This window comes from Sciurus carolinensis, chromosome 11 (assembly GCF_902686445.1).
Source record: "Sciurus carolinensis chromosome 11, mSciCar1.2, whole genome shotgun sequence".
Classification (NCBI taxonomy): Eukaryota; Metazoa; Chordata; class Mammalia; order Rodentia; family Sciuridae; genus Sciurus; species Sciurus carolinensis.
The window spans coordinates 128725177-128740909 of NC_062223.1; the positions used below are offsets into that span (position 1 = coordinate 128725177).

Consider the following 15733-nt stretch of genomic DNA (forward strand, 5'->3'; position numbering starts at 1 on the left):
CACACACACACACACACACACAACAGCTGAAAACAAAAGGTATTAATAATACCTACAGGAAATAAACAGCCTAATAAAATACTGGACAAAGTTGGCTTTTGAGAAGTGTAGTTTTTGACAGGCTAGTTTCAGTAGATACATACATAATTGTCATTCTCAATTCTCTTCCAGGAAAAAAGGAAAGAACTAAACCTTCCAGAAGTAAGAAAAAACAAACCAGAAAAATATAAAATAGAAAACACTATGTTTAGTTATTAATGGTATGAAAAAGAAAAACAAAAAAACTTAGGTCAATCAATAAAACTACAAGCCAGTTCTCTGCTAAGATCTAAATTTTAAGAATATCTTGTATATAACTTATAACCTATAAACTTGAAAAGTTGCATTGAAGAGATAATCTTAATATAAATGATAAAAATTGACCTAAGGAGACAAGAAAGAGCCTAACTATACCAATAATCAAATCATAAGCTGAAATGGTAAAGATTAAATTCCCAATTAAGAACCAGGTCCCAAATGATTTAACAGGGAAATGGTACTAAACCTTCAAAGAACAAGTAATTACAATTTATATAGACTATCCCAGAACATTTGTAGAACATTTGTAGAAAGGAAGGAAGGAAAGAAGGAAGAAGGAAAGAGGGAAGGGAAGAAAAGAGGGAAGGGAAGGAAAGAGGGGGGGAGAGGGAGAGGGAGAGTGAGAGGGAGAGGGAGATTTACATTTGTGTAATCTAAAGGATATGTGCTACCAATCTGCCAAAGAAATATATTTATACAGGTTTGAAAATCATTGTATCAGGTATTACAATAGAAAAAAGGGCATACTCTGGGGTACTTTACAGACTGACTGCTTGTTTTCAAATTCCAGCTCTACTATTATTCTCTGTGGATCCTTGCTGGGCTCCCTTTATCACTCAAATATTCATCTTTCTCAACAGGGGATTAGAGGCTCACAGATCTTTATAAGGCACAATCAAGTTTTACTCTTTTCAAATGGATGGTCTGTTGTCCTACACATACTAGCCAATCCAGCTTCCCCAATGAATACAAAAATGATAAACTTTGGCATATATTAAATGTGGATGTACAGGTGTGCATGTTTCCAGACTTTAGTCTGTTAATTTGTTTAGTCCTGAAGAGAGAGAAAACTGCAAGAATAATAACTTAAAAAGAAATATAAAAATGATCAAAGCATATAACAAGCAACTGACAAGAGTAAGACAAATGATCTATAAACATAAAAAGATGCTTCACTCATAACTAAAGAAATATAAATTACAATAATATGTCATATTTCACATATTACATAGACAAAAAAATAAGATCAACACCACCTATTACTGATAAGAATGTGAAGAAGGATACTGTCTCACTGACAACTAGATCAATTGCATTCAATAGTCCCACACCCCTCATCTGAGGTTTTACTTTCCACAGTTTCAGTTATCCATGATCTACCAAAGTCCAAAAATATTAACTGGAAGATTCCAAATATAAACAATTCTTAAGTTTTAAATTGCATGACATTCTGAGTAATGCAATGAAATTTCACGCTGTCCTGCCCACCCAGGATGTGAATCACTCCTTTGTGTAGCAGATTCACACTATATAGGGTACCAACCCACTAGTCACTTAGTAGTTGTCAGTGATCAGATCAACTGTGATGGTATGGCAGTGCTGTGTTTAAGCAATCCTTATTTTCCCTAATAACAGCCACAAAGCAAAAGAGTAGTGGTACTGGTAACTGTATTATAGTATTTGGATTTTATTCTTATTTTAAATATTCTACTATTAGTTGTTGTTAATCTCTTACTGTGCCTAATTTCTAAATTAAACCTTATCATAGGTACACATGTCTTACCAGAGGTTAAGAACCAACTGTGGAGTGCTAGGATTTATGTCTCAGTCCTTGGGATGCAACTGTCCAAAATTAGACAATTACCCTGGTACAGACACAGAAGTATATATACATGGCAGACAAATGGTATTTAGGGAAAGTTTATTACCAGGAGAGGGGAAAAGCAAGAAAAAATGAGATTCACCCTGAAGAGGGGTGGGTTGATCAGCTAAGGGTCAAAATGCATCAAAATGTTTAAGTTTTCTACTTTTATCAATATAGGGGGTGGGAACTTTTAATGACAGGTTCCAATTCTTTGTGTAGCTGCTGCCTATTTGGGGAAGTCATATGACTCTACAATGTTAAAACTGAGGGCATACACCTGCATACCTGGGTCATTTTGCCTTTCCTGGTCTATTGCCACCAGTGGACAGTCGTATGATGGTTAACTGACCTTAAGAGCATCTTGTGGGTATATGCATGACCTTGGGAACAGGATTTATGCCCAAAAATCTACAAGAGCATGTTAGACTTCTTTCTGGAATGTGGAAGAACACCAGTATTTCTGGGTCAATTCCCAATCAGGGACTGTTTTCACAGTCTCTTCATCTATATGCCCCCCCACATTTTCCCATTCCTCCTCATCTCTAGATGACTCCCTAATACAAAAATTAAATAGGAAAAAACAGTATATACAGAGTTCTGTACTATCCATATATTCACTGGGAGTCTTAAAACACATTCCCAGTGGATAACAGAGACTACTAGATTAATAATATTAGTAATAAAAGTTTAACAACAAATATCAATATTTTAAATGTACATACTCTCCAACCCAGAAACTCTTTCATAGGATTTTATTTAATGGACATAGTCATATCAATAAAACCTGGAATATCTAACAGGAAACTGATTAAATTAGTAGAATAAAAAAAAGAAGAACCCTGTAGTATGAAAAAAGAATTCCAAATTGCTATGATGACAAAATATATACAAGATATTATTGCAAGTAAAAAAGCAAGTTTCAAGGCTGCAGAATTTCAACTACATTTTTTAAAGGATAGCTAGATATACAGTATTACTAGAGCTATATATATAGATTATGCTATATATTTTGGAAATATATCACCCCTCATTTAGTGTTTTATACTAAATACTCATACATGAGGAACATATATTCTTATTATATAAGAGCAAATTTTAAACAATAAAAATGATAAAAAAAAATTTTAAAGCCAAGTATATCATCCATTCATCTCATTCTTCCATTCATTCAACAAATAGTTACTGAATGATTTTTACATGTCTGGCACTGTCCTAGATGGAGGAGGGGACAGAATAAATAACAAAGTATTTAACAAGCAAAATCTTTTAAATTTTTATACCATTTACCTGAGGAGAAAAGCATGGCAGGGGATAAAAAATGCTGGTGATGAAGTTACAATTTTTAGTAGGAAAGGTGCCTCTAAGAAGATAGCACTGGAACAAATATTTTTAAAGGAGAAGCAGTAAGACATGTGGCTATACAGAGGAAGTTTTCCTAGCAGAGAAAATAAAGTACAAAGACCCTAAAGAGAGGGTGTGCATATGGAGGAATTGCAAAGAGGCCAGAGGGCTGGAGCACTCTGCCTGAGGGGTAAGGAAGAGATGGGGTGGGAAAGGTAAAGCTCTTACAAATCCTGGTCGGAAATTTTAAGAAATCTGGCTTTTATCCTAAGTAAAAATGAAAAGTAACTTTTTGAAAAAGTGACATGGTCTGATTTCCATTTGAAAAGAATCATTCTGTGGCTGTACCAATTAGAATGCTATTGAAACAATCCTCCCAAAATGAAAATACCTTTTCCTAAGATGATAGTAGGAAGGAGGTAGGTAGCCATAATCAGACCCTGAAAATCTTAAAGGCAAGAAAAAGAAAATTGCTAAGGGATTGGATATGAGGACTGATGTGTTAGCTATTCATCACTATGACTGAGATGCCTGACAAAAACAGCTTAAAGAAGAAAAGATTTATTTTGGCTCATAGTTTCAGAGGATTTGGACCCTAGATGGCTGATTGGCTCCATGGAAGAAACATCACACGGCATGGCAGAGAAAAGTTGCTTATTAGCACATGGCAGCCAGAAAGCAGAGAGAAAGAGAAAGCAGAAAGGAGAAGATAAACCTTTCTAGGGCAAGCCCCCATGACCCACTTCTTCTATCCCACTTAACATAGTCTATTCAGCTATCAGTTGATTAACCTACTGATGAGGTCAGAGCCTGATAGGATCAGAGTCCTTATGATCTAAACATTGCCTAAAAGTCCCACTTCTGAAACTCACTGTACTGGAGACCATGCTTTCAACACATTAACTTGTGCAGGCACATTTCATATTTAAATCATAACGACTGACAAAAAGAGATGCTCAAGATATCTCGAAGTTCCCTGGCTAGCCTCAGGAGCTGAAAGATAGGGTTGCAATGTAAAAAGGAGGAGGACAGCAGGAGAAGCAGGCCTGGGAGGACACTGTTCCAGGCATGCCAAGTTTGCAATGCTTATTAAGCTACCAAGGAAAGATGCAAGGATGTCAGTTGGATATACAAGGCTAGAATTCAAAGGAGAGGTAAAGAAAATGCTCTTCATACGTTACATGATAATCACAGTACTGACCCCAAATACTTAATATCTGATTTTTATCAATAAGCAATCCTATCTTTCAGTCTAAATAAAATTGTTGATTGGCATCTGTCATACTACATGATGCTGCATGATGGTCAACTGCAATTGAAAATTTTTACGATTTGAGAAAAAGAGCCATGAATATGAAGAAATTTATAAATCTAAGACAAATTCCTAAGATAAGAGTATAAGAGTTAAAACCAAGACAAGGTATATGAATGAAAAATATCCCAGAGCTGGGGAAGTATCTCAGGGATAGAGTGCTTGTCTAGCATGTCTGAGGACCTGAGTTCAATCCTCAGCACTGAGGAAAGAGGTGGGGAGAGAGATGTCCCAGTATTAGGACATATTAAAAGGCAACAACTGAGTTGGTCAACTGACAGCATAAGTAATCTACTGGTGTATAACAGAGCTTCCCAAAAAAAGGCTAATGACCTATCCTAGACACATATTATAAAGTTTTCTTACTTATTTTCTCCTCAGAACATATTTCCAAACTTGTATTGAAAATAAGTGAGAGATGCAGGATTCATTTTCCACAAGCAAGTTTGGAATCAAACATGCTAGGATATATCTATAGTATAAAATGATAAAGAATATGAACTAAGACATGAACCTTATTGTAACTGCTTGTACTAGATAAAATGAATTATTTGGAAGTTAGTATTACTGTGTTTGGTTTTTCCTGAAATGGCATCCAATCCGGCCATAAAATGTAAAATCAAATGTCAGCTAAAGCAAAAATAGCAACCCAATTAAAGAAATATAAACTTGTAAGTCAAGCCAGGTTGTTATTACAATTCTTTTATCACACAATTCGGTTCATAGAAACTAGTGTTTTCTTCCTGAGGGAATCTGACATAGGCCAAAACCAACCAGAAGCAGAAGGCAATAGAAATGGGAGATGTGGAATGAAGAGGCCAGGACCCAAATACACAGAGTAGATGGCAGGGCAAAACTGGCTGGTGAGTGGATTTCTCAGGTGAGTTGTGCCAGAGTATGGCCAACACAGAAGATTCTGAAGTGAATTGGCAAGGAGCAGCTGGGCTGGTTTCCTGTGAACGACTCCAGTTCCCATATTCCAGAAGCCTCCTATTTAGCCAACAATCCTGAAACATCTCTCACTTTGGAGGGTCACAAACTGAGTTAGTGTCAGGTCTTTTTTCTCTTTTGGCTAAGAAATCATAGTAATGTTTAAAAAGTAGAAGTGAGTACAAAGGGAAAGGTGAGAAATGATTCACAGATCTGTTCACTGGTAGCAAACCTGATGTGCTCCCCCGTAAGAATTAGACACAATCCTGATTAAGAGGACTGAGCCCTAAAAATAAGCATTTAACACAATCTCAGAAGAGAGCCAAAACCCATTCAGTATGTCTATTCCCGTCCCACAATTTCAACACAATAAACATAATAACAGATCCTTTAATCAAAAAACAACAAAAGTTTAGAAATACATTGTAGAGTACAACCTCATTCACATCATAGATAAGGGAAAGGAAACACAGAAAAGTTAAGTTGCTTGCCAAAGGTCACAAACTTCCTAAGAAGCAGAATGGAAATTAGAATCTATATTTGCTAACTAAAGTCAGTACTTTGTCTCTATTCAATTATACCACATTTACCATTAATAGCTTTGGTTTTATTTTAAATTAGATTTGTTAGAGAGTTCCTGATCTATTAGATAATGTCAACATTTTAAATATTTTTCTCACTTGGCTTTAGATTTCTATCCTCCTATTTCTCTTCTTTATGTTCCCTAGAACTCCTTGCTATGTTCACTGCTTCCAAAGAGCTCATTCAACCTTGTAAAGATAAAAACCACAAGCAAAGTAAATTTACTAAGAAATAATTTACTTAAATTGTGAACTGTATAAATGAAAACACTCAAATATGTAAGTCACAAAATGAAAGATATATTAAGCATTTTGTTAATTAGTTCCAGCAACACATTTATCATTCTAACAACCATTAAAGAAATAAATATACACATCATAGAAATAAAAGCCCTTTTTTGATGTCACAGTAGTTAACTATAAATCTCTAATGCTTTTTTAAACTGCCAATTTATCTGAAATACAAAAGTCCTGTATTTCATAAATCCTGCAAAGCAAATTCACCTAATTTGTTTATGAAATAAAAATACAAAAAGTAGCATACTGTAATTACTCATAAGATTTCATTTGGAGAGAGGGTGGAGTTAGGGGAATTTGCAGAAGGTAGACACGAACCTCTATAATGTGTAGAAATCAAGATTTTTTTCCTAGTAGAAATCAAGATTTTTTCCTATTAGCCTATTTTGAAAAACAAAAATAACAAAGAATGGTTCCCTGAGCAAATATAATTTGTAAAGTAACCACAGTTTGCCTATTGTTTAAATTTTCTTATAGTTTTTCACATTAAGATATCAAAGACTTATAATAAGCAAAGTATTTAGCTTGATGCCAATGATTTAGATTCTATAATTACATGTAAATGAAAGGTTAATAATATACAAGGCACTTCTGAAAATGATCAATGGACATACTTTAATCAGCCCAATATCAAAAGTTATAGAAATTAATTAAGAAAAGGTAGTATTAGCAAAATTATACCATTTCACAATGGAAAGTTACTACATAAACCCATAAACATGTAGACATGCTACATAAACTCTACATAACCTTTTTAAATAAATGATTTTTTAAAAAAAAAGGAAGAAAGGGTCAATTTTCCTTATCTGATACATGTTGACAGTTCATATTATGTGTTAACTTGACATCAAGAATTAGTCAATAGAAGAGAATCAATAAGACATTAGAAAAAACTATTTCAAAGTGTCACCTATATCAGTTATTCCAATTCAAATATACCTGTATGCTGCCAAATTCGACATTCTCATAATGGAAGTGTGCACATTCAGCCATCTTCGGAAAGTGACCCTTTGTGAAGGGTAACCTGAAGTACAAGAAATAAATATGAAATAAGATAGTGGGAGAGTCAAAATGAACAAGTCTCAGAAAACACAATAGGTTAAAGAGTTCATGCAAGCAAAAATAATAAGCACATGCATATAAGCCACATACATCCACACAAATCTTCTCAGAGAGACATTGAATCAAATAAATATTACATTTAGTGCATAGATCTAAACCAAAAAATGAGAAATTTTTTTAAACAAAGTCACTATCCTCTCCTAATCTTGACCCAAGTCAATGCCTACAGAAAAACTACGTTAGGTGAATGTTATGGAAAAGGTGAACTGTCAGCTTCTAACCAGAAGCAGCATTCACAACATCAAGTACAAAACTGGATTTTACCTGTGAATGTTGTCACAGCCCATCAGTCCTGGAGTAGTAGACCTGAATGCAGAATGAACATTTTTATCCTGATCTTTCCTGTACTTATGCATGAAGCATAGCTAGCTACCTACCCATCCTTTACCAAGTGAAAAGTGGTTTCTCTCTTTAAAGCTGCATGAGAAAGATTCAGGTATTTCACTGAACAATCAGCTGGTGGCATCTACCAGGCAATCCTGACATCTAGTGATCCTATAACTCGAACAGAGCTGATTTTTCTAAATGAATGACCGCACAAATTAAAGGTACCAAAAAGGGCACTCCTGGGTTGTTCCTATTTTAAACAAATTCAACCTAATAGACAATGACATTTCAAGATCAAAAATAAAATATATTCTTAGAAAAGTAGATAATCTGCAAGCCTATTTCCATTAATTGTTGAGTCACAATTTAAGGCTTAACAGTATAATTTAACGTATGCACAGTAAGAGCTTATTTATAGGAATCTAAATAAAAGCTTTAAAAGAATTACAGAATTGACTTCCATTTATAGGAATTCATTTAGAACCCACTCCAAAGTTCTACTTACTTTTTCACATGTTTAACTTTCATACTCGCTGTATTGCCACACGTCTTAAGAGTAAGATCTCCAGGAATCTCTGGAACATCTGCTCCTCGTGCCTTCAAAAAATAAAGACAAATGACTTATGAGGGTTCCTTTAGTACTGATACATTTTAAAAGACAGATTGTAGTTAATTTTAGTGTTAGGTTGACTTTGTATTTATAGAAATATACTGTGTCTTCATAATCTCTTCTTAAAATTAAAATCTTTCAGGGTCTTAATTGTTAAAATGTTAAAAAATAAAGATCTAATTTAAATATCTGGCTTCACCATGTAAGGGAAAAACATCCTGAGAAGATAATGGAATCGAAAATTTCAAAATCAGCTATTACGAGTCTGAATACAAATTAAAATCTCCCCTGGGAGTTGTTGGAAAAAAATAATCTCAGTTACAATGATGAATAAAGACTAAAGTGTAGTAATACAAAAATCATCAGCATACCACAGCATGTATATCTCACTCAAAATTTAAATGAGAAATGTTATAATACTTCCAACTTACTCCTTAGTCTGCCAAGTTCTGGGACATACATTTTTAATTTCAATGACATATCAACTGTACCATTTAAAAAAAAATCTGAAAAAAAATCAAAATATTCTTAACAGTACAGACAAAATAAAAATCAAGTCCAAACATCTATCTTAAATTAATTTTTGCTATATTACCTCTGATTTAGAACAGAAAAACTGACACTGACTTATTACAACCGATGCCATGATTCAATGGGAAGAATAATATGAAATGAGTACTTGAACTGAGTTGAGAGGAGAATCACCTTAACTGAATTTTTAAAAATATTTTCTTTAAAGGGTGTGAAGAGAGTGTGGGCGCGTCTGGTACTGGGGATGGACACCAGATGCACACGAGGCAAGCACTCTACCACTGAGTTACACCCCCAAACCAAAAACAATTTTGGGGAAAAAATAAATAACCAAACTATTTTTAAAATAAGCATTTTTTAAAAACAGGAAACTTTTCAAAGATATGAGGTAGTCATTATGAGCTTATATGAATTAACCCTTGGTATATTATCACAATAGAATACAACCAAATTTTGTTTTTGAGGGGTTTTTTCCTTAGCAAATTTATCTATTTGTTAAAAGTTGATAGTTCATGATTTAATACTTCTTAGAAGTCTTTTATTCCTTTAGAGGTCTTCCAATGCAAAAGAATATGTTCTATATTGTTTAGAGATGGAACTCTATGTCACATCTGCCATGTGGATCCACTGGATCTTTTTATAAATATAAGATAGGATCTTATATTATTTTTCCTTTGTCTAAAAACATTTTTAAATACTCCTAGGTATTATTATTTCATCAGTACTCACCATCATTCATAGATTATTCCCTACCATGCTAAAAATATTCTAAAATATTTTATTTTAAAATAAAAAATATTTAAAAGAAAAAGGAAAATTGAGGAATCACCTAGAAGAGGTTGGCAAACTTTTTCTTGAAGGTAGTTGACAAATATTTTAGGCTGTGGACCATACTACACCTGCCTCTCTTCAACTGTGCTACAGTAGCATAAAAGCAACCACATGAAAATGAACAAATATGGCCACACTCCAATATAGCATGGTGGCTAACAAACTGAAGTTTGCTAACCCCTGACCAAGGCTAATACCATAGTGAAATAATTCTTCACCCAGCTTTTATATTATGTTGCCCAAATTTTTGTATCTTTCAAGAAGGTATTTTTTAAAGTTTGAACAACACTTTTGTAGTCTGCATTTTAATTTCATTGAATATATTAACTAATCCATAGTTTTCATTTTCTACCCATAATAGAAAAGACTACTGACAAAAGATATTTTACAATGATTAGAAACATCAAAAAATGGATACCAAAAAGCACTGTAGACAATAGTGTTGTTGAAAGTAACCATTTACATGTCATTTCAGACTAATGATAATATCCTAAAAGAAAATAATATAACAAGAATTAATGAGTAAACAATGTATTTCTAAGAAAAAAATAAATGAAGTATTTTTCTCCAGTTAATGACTCAATTGAAAGGACTTTTTCATGTAATATTCTGAAACAACAACCTGGATTATCTTTTTTTGCTTTTAAAAAAAATTGTGCAATACCCTTTCTTCTTTTGTGATACGTCTGCTAATGTTTATTTGACATAAGAGGTTTGCTATGCTTAAATTCCTATTAAAATTTCTAATTAGGTAATTTTTCACTACTTATTTTGTAAGAATAAAAAAGCCCCACTGGACTGGGTTGGTAAACAGTGACGACTGTATTTGGTAACTGAAAATTAAAACACTAACTTTCATTTGAAAATAAGCTGCTTGTGCAGAAAAGTCACTGTCCCTAATACACATCTCAAGGGAGAATGAGAAACCTGTCCAGCCTATAATCATCCAAGGCAAAGGTATCATGGATCACACAACTGCAACCACAATTGACTGGACTGTAAGTAGTAACACAACCCAAAGATCAATCAACAGGCTATGCAAAGGGACCTGATGGGGAAACCTCTGCCTAAGACGAAATGGTAATAACTAAGACAACAGACCAACTAATAGTCCAGGAGGGCTTTAGAGGATCCAAGAAAATATTTTTGAATAAACATTCAACAAATCTGTTACTAGGTGGGTATGTTTGGTCAAGAATATTTGTTCTTAGCCGGGGATGTTCCAAGCACATCCTGGTCACTCAGTATACGTATTTTTGTGAATTAACAAATATAACCCACTTTAACATAACAAAGTTATATACTTTTAAGATTAAGCAAATAAAATTAAAAGGAAATATAGTACTCTATTACTCAGTCACCTAATAAACTAATATTTTACCTACATACTTAAGAACTTAAAACTATCTTAAATTTCTACTGAAAGCACATAGTTTAGGTCATTTTATTCTGTTGTTCCAAATCAAAGATTAAAGGTTATCTTTGAGAAAACAGTCCATTAAGTGATATTCATTCACAGAAAATACACAATTTCCCCTACTTATTCATTTTATGATCATCACTTACTTATGCTTCCAAAATAGAATCTGTAATATTAGCCACACAGAAGGAGCACCATTCATCAGTAGAAAAAAGACAAAAGAAGGCAATCTAGTCATGCATTCATAAAAGCACAAGTCATTTACATTTAACTCCCTTCTTGTCTATATCCAGTAATAAAATGGTTTTCTAGAAGATTAGACAACATCATCTTTGAATTACAAACATCAGATACAAAGGAAGTGCTGTAAAAATTTTAAGGGAATCAATAGATGAAATGATTTTTATATCCACAATCTTCTCCTCACTTACCTATTTTTCACTGTGTAATTCAACTAATATGCTCATTACACTATCTATACAACACTATCTGCAGAATCTAATTCAAATATACTTATTCCATTTAAATCTATGTCAGTAACTATGCCAACTGTTGGTATTTTCCTTGATTAATTTTTCACAGGATTCATCATTTTTATAGTACATAGGAACACTTTGTATTTTCATTCATATCTTCTTGCAAATTGTCTTATGTTGATCTCCAAAGACTTTTCCGTTCATTAATAAAACAAATTCCTTGAGCAAGAGCCAATGAAATAACATGTACATAAATTTTATTAGTATTTAACATCCTGACCTCCATTGTAACCTTAAAGTTTGGCTTCTTTCAAAGAAATGGTCAGAGAAACTCAATACTGTTAACTACTCTAGAAATGCAAATACAGATTCTATCTTTCGTTTTTAATTGTTCTGGATAAAAAGCAATATCTTTTTGAAGACTACCATTAAGAAAATAAAAGTCTTCGTTCTAATAGTTCTACTTTTATGATTAAAAACTTTGCCCTTATTATCTTAATGTACTCCACTATATAATCCTCCAGAAAACTTGATCTAATTTACACTGCTACCCACTATATATGAGTGCCTATTTTCTCTTAATTTCATGAACACTGAATATTATCAATCTTTATCTTTGTTTCCCTGGTAAAATTATTTCTTTACCTTTTATAATTAACAAGGTAAATGAGTCGACCATTTCACACTTTAAGCAAGTATCTGTATTCATTATTTTGTACAATATATTTTATTATATTCCATCTGACATATTACTAAGCCAAGATACTTAAAGTTGCCATTAAAATTATAAACCTCGAATTAAAGGTCTTATACCTTGCTATGATTTGGATATGGTAGATTCCTCAAAGGTTCATGAACTGCAAGGTTGTCCCTAATGTAACAGTATTGAAAGGTGGTGGAACCTTGAAAAGGTATCACCCAGTGGGAAGTGATTAGGTCGCTGGGAGCACCATCCTCAGAAGGGATTAATGCTCTGTCACAGGAGTACTGTTTCATCAGACTTGATTAGCTCCCATGAGAATGGGTCATTACAAAGCTAGTTCAGTCCTCATGGCTCTTTCTCTTTTGTACATGCTCCTGTCATGTGATCCCATCCACCATATTATGATACAGCATGAGGCCCTTGCCAGATGTGGATGCCTGAGCTTAGACTTGGCCAGTCTCCAAACCATGAGCCAGAACAAACCTTTTATTTCTTACAAAGTACCCAGTGTCACGGAATGAAAATGATTAATTATAATATTCTATTGTATGTATCTATGAATAGTAACAAATCCAACTATTATGTATGATTATAACATACCAATAAAAAGTTTTAAAAAACAAAGTACTCAGTATCTCAGATATTTTGTTATAGCAACACAAAACAGGTTAAGACATACCCGCTGATTGCAAAATTTACTATAAAACAATACTAATTAAGACAATGTAGTATTGAAGTAAGGATAAATAAATAATACAGATATATATGAACAAGACAATCGATGAATAAATTATGATATACTTATGCAACAGAGTTTTGTACTTGGAGAAAAGCTAATTCTGAATTCATTAAACAACGTGAATAAATCTAACAGTTATTACAGTGCATGAAAGATAAAGAACCTGCAGTCCAAACCACTTGGGAGGCTGAGGCAGGAGAATCACTTGAGTCCAGGAGTTCAAGTTCAGCCCAGTCAACACAGCGCAACCACATGACCCAAAAAAATAAAAACAAAAAAAGATGATGATGATGACAACAAAAACAGAGGGAAAAAAAATCTCATAACCTCATATTATTACAATTATGCAACGTTCAAGAACAGGATAGCCTGGGATAACTTTTTGGTTGAGTGTTTGCCTAGCATGTACAAGGTCCTGGGTTTGATCATCAGCAATGAAAACAAGAACAGGTAAATTATTTACACAAAGAAGAACAGTGTTAAATCCGACTAGTGAGAGTATAAAGAAACCTTATCAAGGGCTGAAATTTTTTTATATCTTCATGTGTGGATAGCAGTTTCACAGATTAGTTCATGTACTTTACCAGGGGGAAAAAAGTATATTTTCTAACTTATTTTATTACCAGGTATCCCCCGGTGTCAAAACCATCAAAAAGACTATACACCAGCTAATACTAGTCTAAAATCTCCACTTAAAATAAGCAGAAAAGGGATAGGGACATAGCTCAGTACTAGAGTGCCTGCTTAGCATGTGCAAGGACCTGGGTTCAAACCCTACCACAAGAAAAAGAAAAGCTGCATACAATGTATAAGTTACCTGTTGAAAACACCAAAGTTCAATCTACATATATAAGACATGAGAGGCCATGTTCCTTGGAAGAAAATAAATGCCATTAGGTCAGCTCCACATTTACCCAAGCTGTTGGCCAGCAAGAACCTCCAACTATAGCCAAGGACTGCAATCCAAACAGGAAACAAGTCAAAGAATAGCCTCCACTGAAAAATCAAGGCTTCACTTTAAAACGCTACAAAACTTAGTACTGGGCTATATAGGAAACCGCCCCCCAGAGAAGAGAAGTGAACAAAAACATTTATATACAAATTAACCTCATATAACTTCCCATTCCTTATCTCCACATACACAAGAGAAGCCTAAGAAATTTAGCCAATGAAAAGCATAACCAAGAGGAAGTCCATCAACTAAGAAGAGACTGGCCCCTGCCAGCAGACCTCCACCACCGCCATGTCCCACGGGGATTCAGCACCATCCTGCGGCTCCCCATTTACCAACACAAGGGAACACCTCTGTGTGCCATCTTGGATTATCCTGGACCCGGACGCCACCATCTTTAGTTGGGGCAGGTCCCAACCTGGGACACCACATTATGAAGTACCTTTCAAGCATTAGGCTACTGAAGATTGGGAGGTTTGAATAGTATATCACAGTTTTTTTGTACATTTATTATTATTATTATTCCTTTTTTTATTATTTTTATCACTCTATTTTCCTGTTATCTGTCTGTTTCCTTGGAGTCTCTCTCTTTGCTCATGCTAAAAATCAACTTCTTTTGAGTCCGCTTTCACTCTTCCTATGATCTAATACCTCTATATGCTCACTTCTTATCACATTAACATTGCATTTTACACCCCTCCCCATCCCATTTATCCACCAGAAGAAATTGTAGTCCTTATTGCAAACTTATTGCTTATGCTGTAGAGAATAATCAAACTCATCATCTGTTTATTATGACAATACTGTTAATAACTTAACAGGGAATATCTGGATTAAGGATGCATATTATTTGTATTGTGTACTGCTAATATTGGTATCCCCCTTTAAGAAGAGGTACTGGAAACCTGCAGGGACACTATAAACCTATGGGGGGGGGGGGACTGTAACACATTAGATCCACACTGCTAGGGTGAAAATACACGAACGGCATGAAAAACAAGGGAAGAAAGCACCCCGAACAAACCAAGATGCTATATTAATAGAATCCACTGAATCCACTGAGAGCATGGTAGAAGAAATGTCAGAAAGGGAGTTCAGAATGTACTTAATTAAAATGATCTGTGAGGGCTGGGGCAATAGCTCAGTCAGTAGAGTGCTTGCCTTGCAAGCATAAAGCCCTGCGTTCGATCCCCAGCACCGCAAAAAAAAAAAAAAAAAAAAAAAAAAGATCTGTGAAACAAAGGGTAATATAAGAGAGCAAATGCAAGCCATGAATGATCACTCTAATAAACAGTTAAAAGACCAAATACAAGAAGCAAAAGATCATTTCAATAAAGAGATAGAGATTCTGGAAAAAAAAAAAAAGATATTCTTGAAATGAAGGAAACAATAAACCAAATTAAAAATTCATTAGAAAGCATCACCAAAAGACTAGATCACTTGGAAGACCAGAACCTCAGACAATGAAGACAAAATATTCATCTTTTTTTTTAACAGAATTTAATAGGTGCTAGATTTTGTGGCACCATTTACAAATGCTGCAGAAATGCATAGAAAAGAGAAGGCAGTTGATTTAGGAGGTGGAATTAGAACAGAGCCCCCAAAGATACCACATTTAA

The 15733-nt window shown here is 34.1% G+C and overlaps 1 protein-coding gene across 3 annotated transcripts in view; it reads right to left on the reverse strand.

The window, feature by feature from the left end:
* Arhgap32 (Rho GTPase activating protein 32) overlaps positions 1-15733 on the reverse strand; it is a 274334-nt gene that overhangs the window by 104204 nt on the left and 154397 nt on the right. For 2 of the 3 annotated variants that reach the window (XM_047516852.1, XM_047516850.1), the window contains exons 3-5: positions 8358-8449; positions 7790-7831; positions 7343-7427 (exon numbers count right to left, since the gene is read on the reverse strand). In XM_047516852.1, the coding sequence (XP_047372808.1) occupies positions 7343-7427; positions 7790-7831; positions 8358-8449 (219 nt within the window). The remainder of the gene's footprint in view (positions 1-7342; positions 7428-7789; positions 7832-8357; positions 8450-15733) is intronic. The other variant, XM_047516851.1, reaches the window with a different exon arrangement.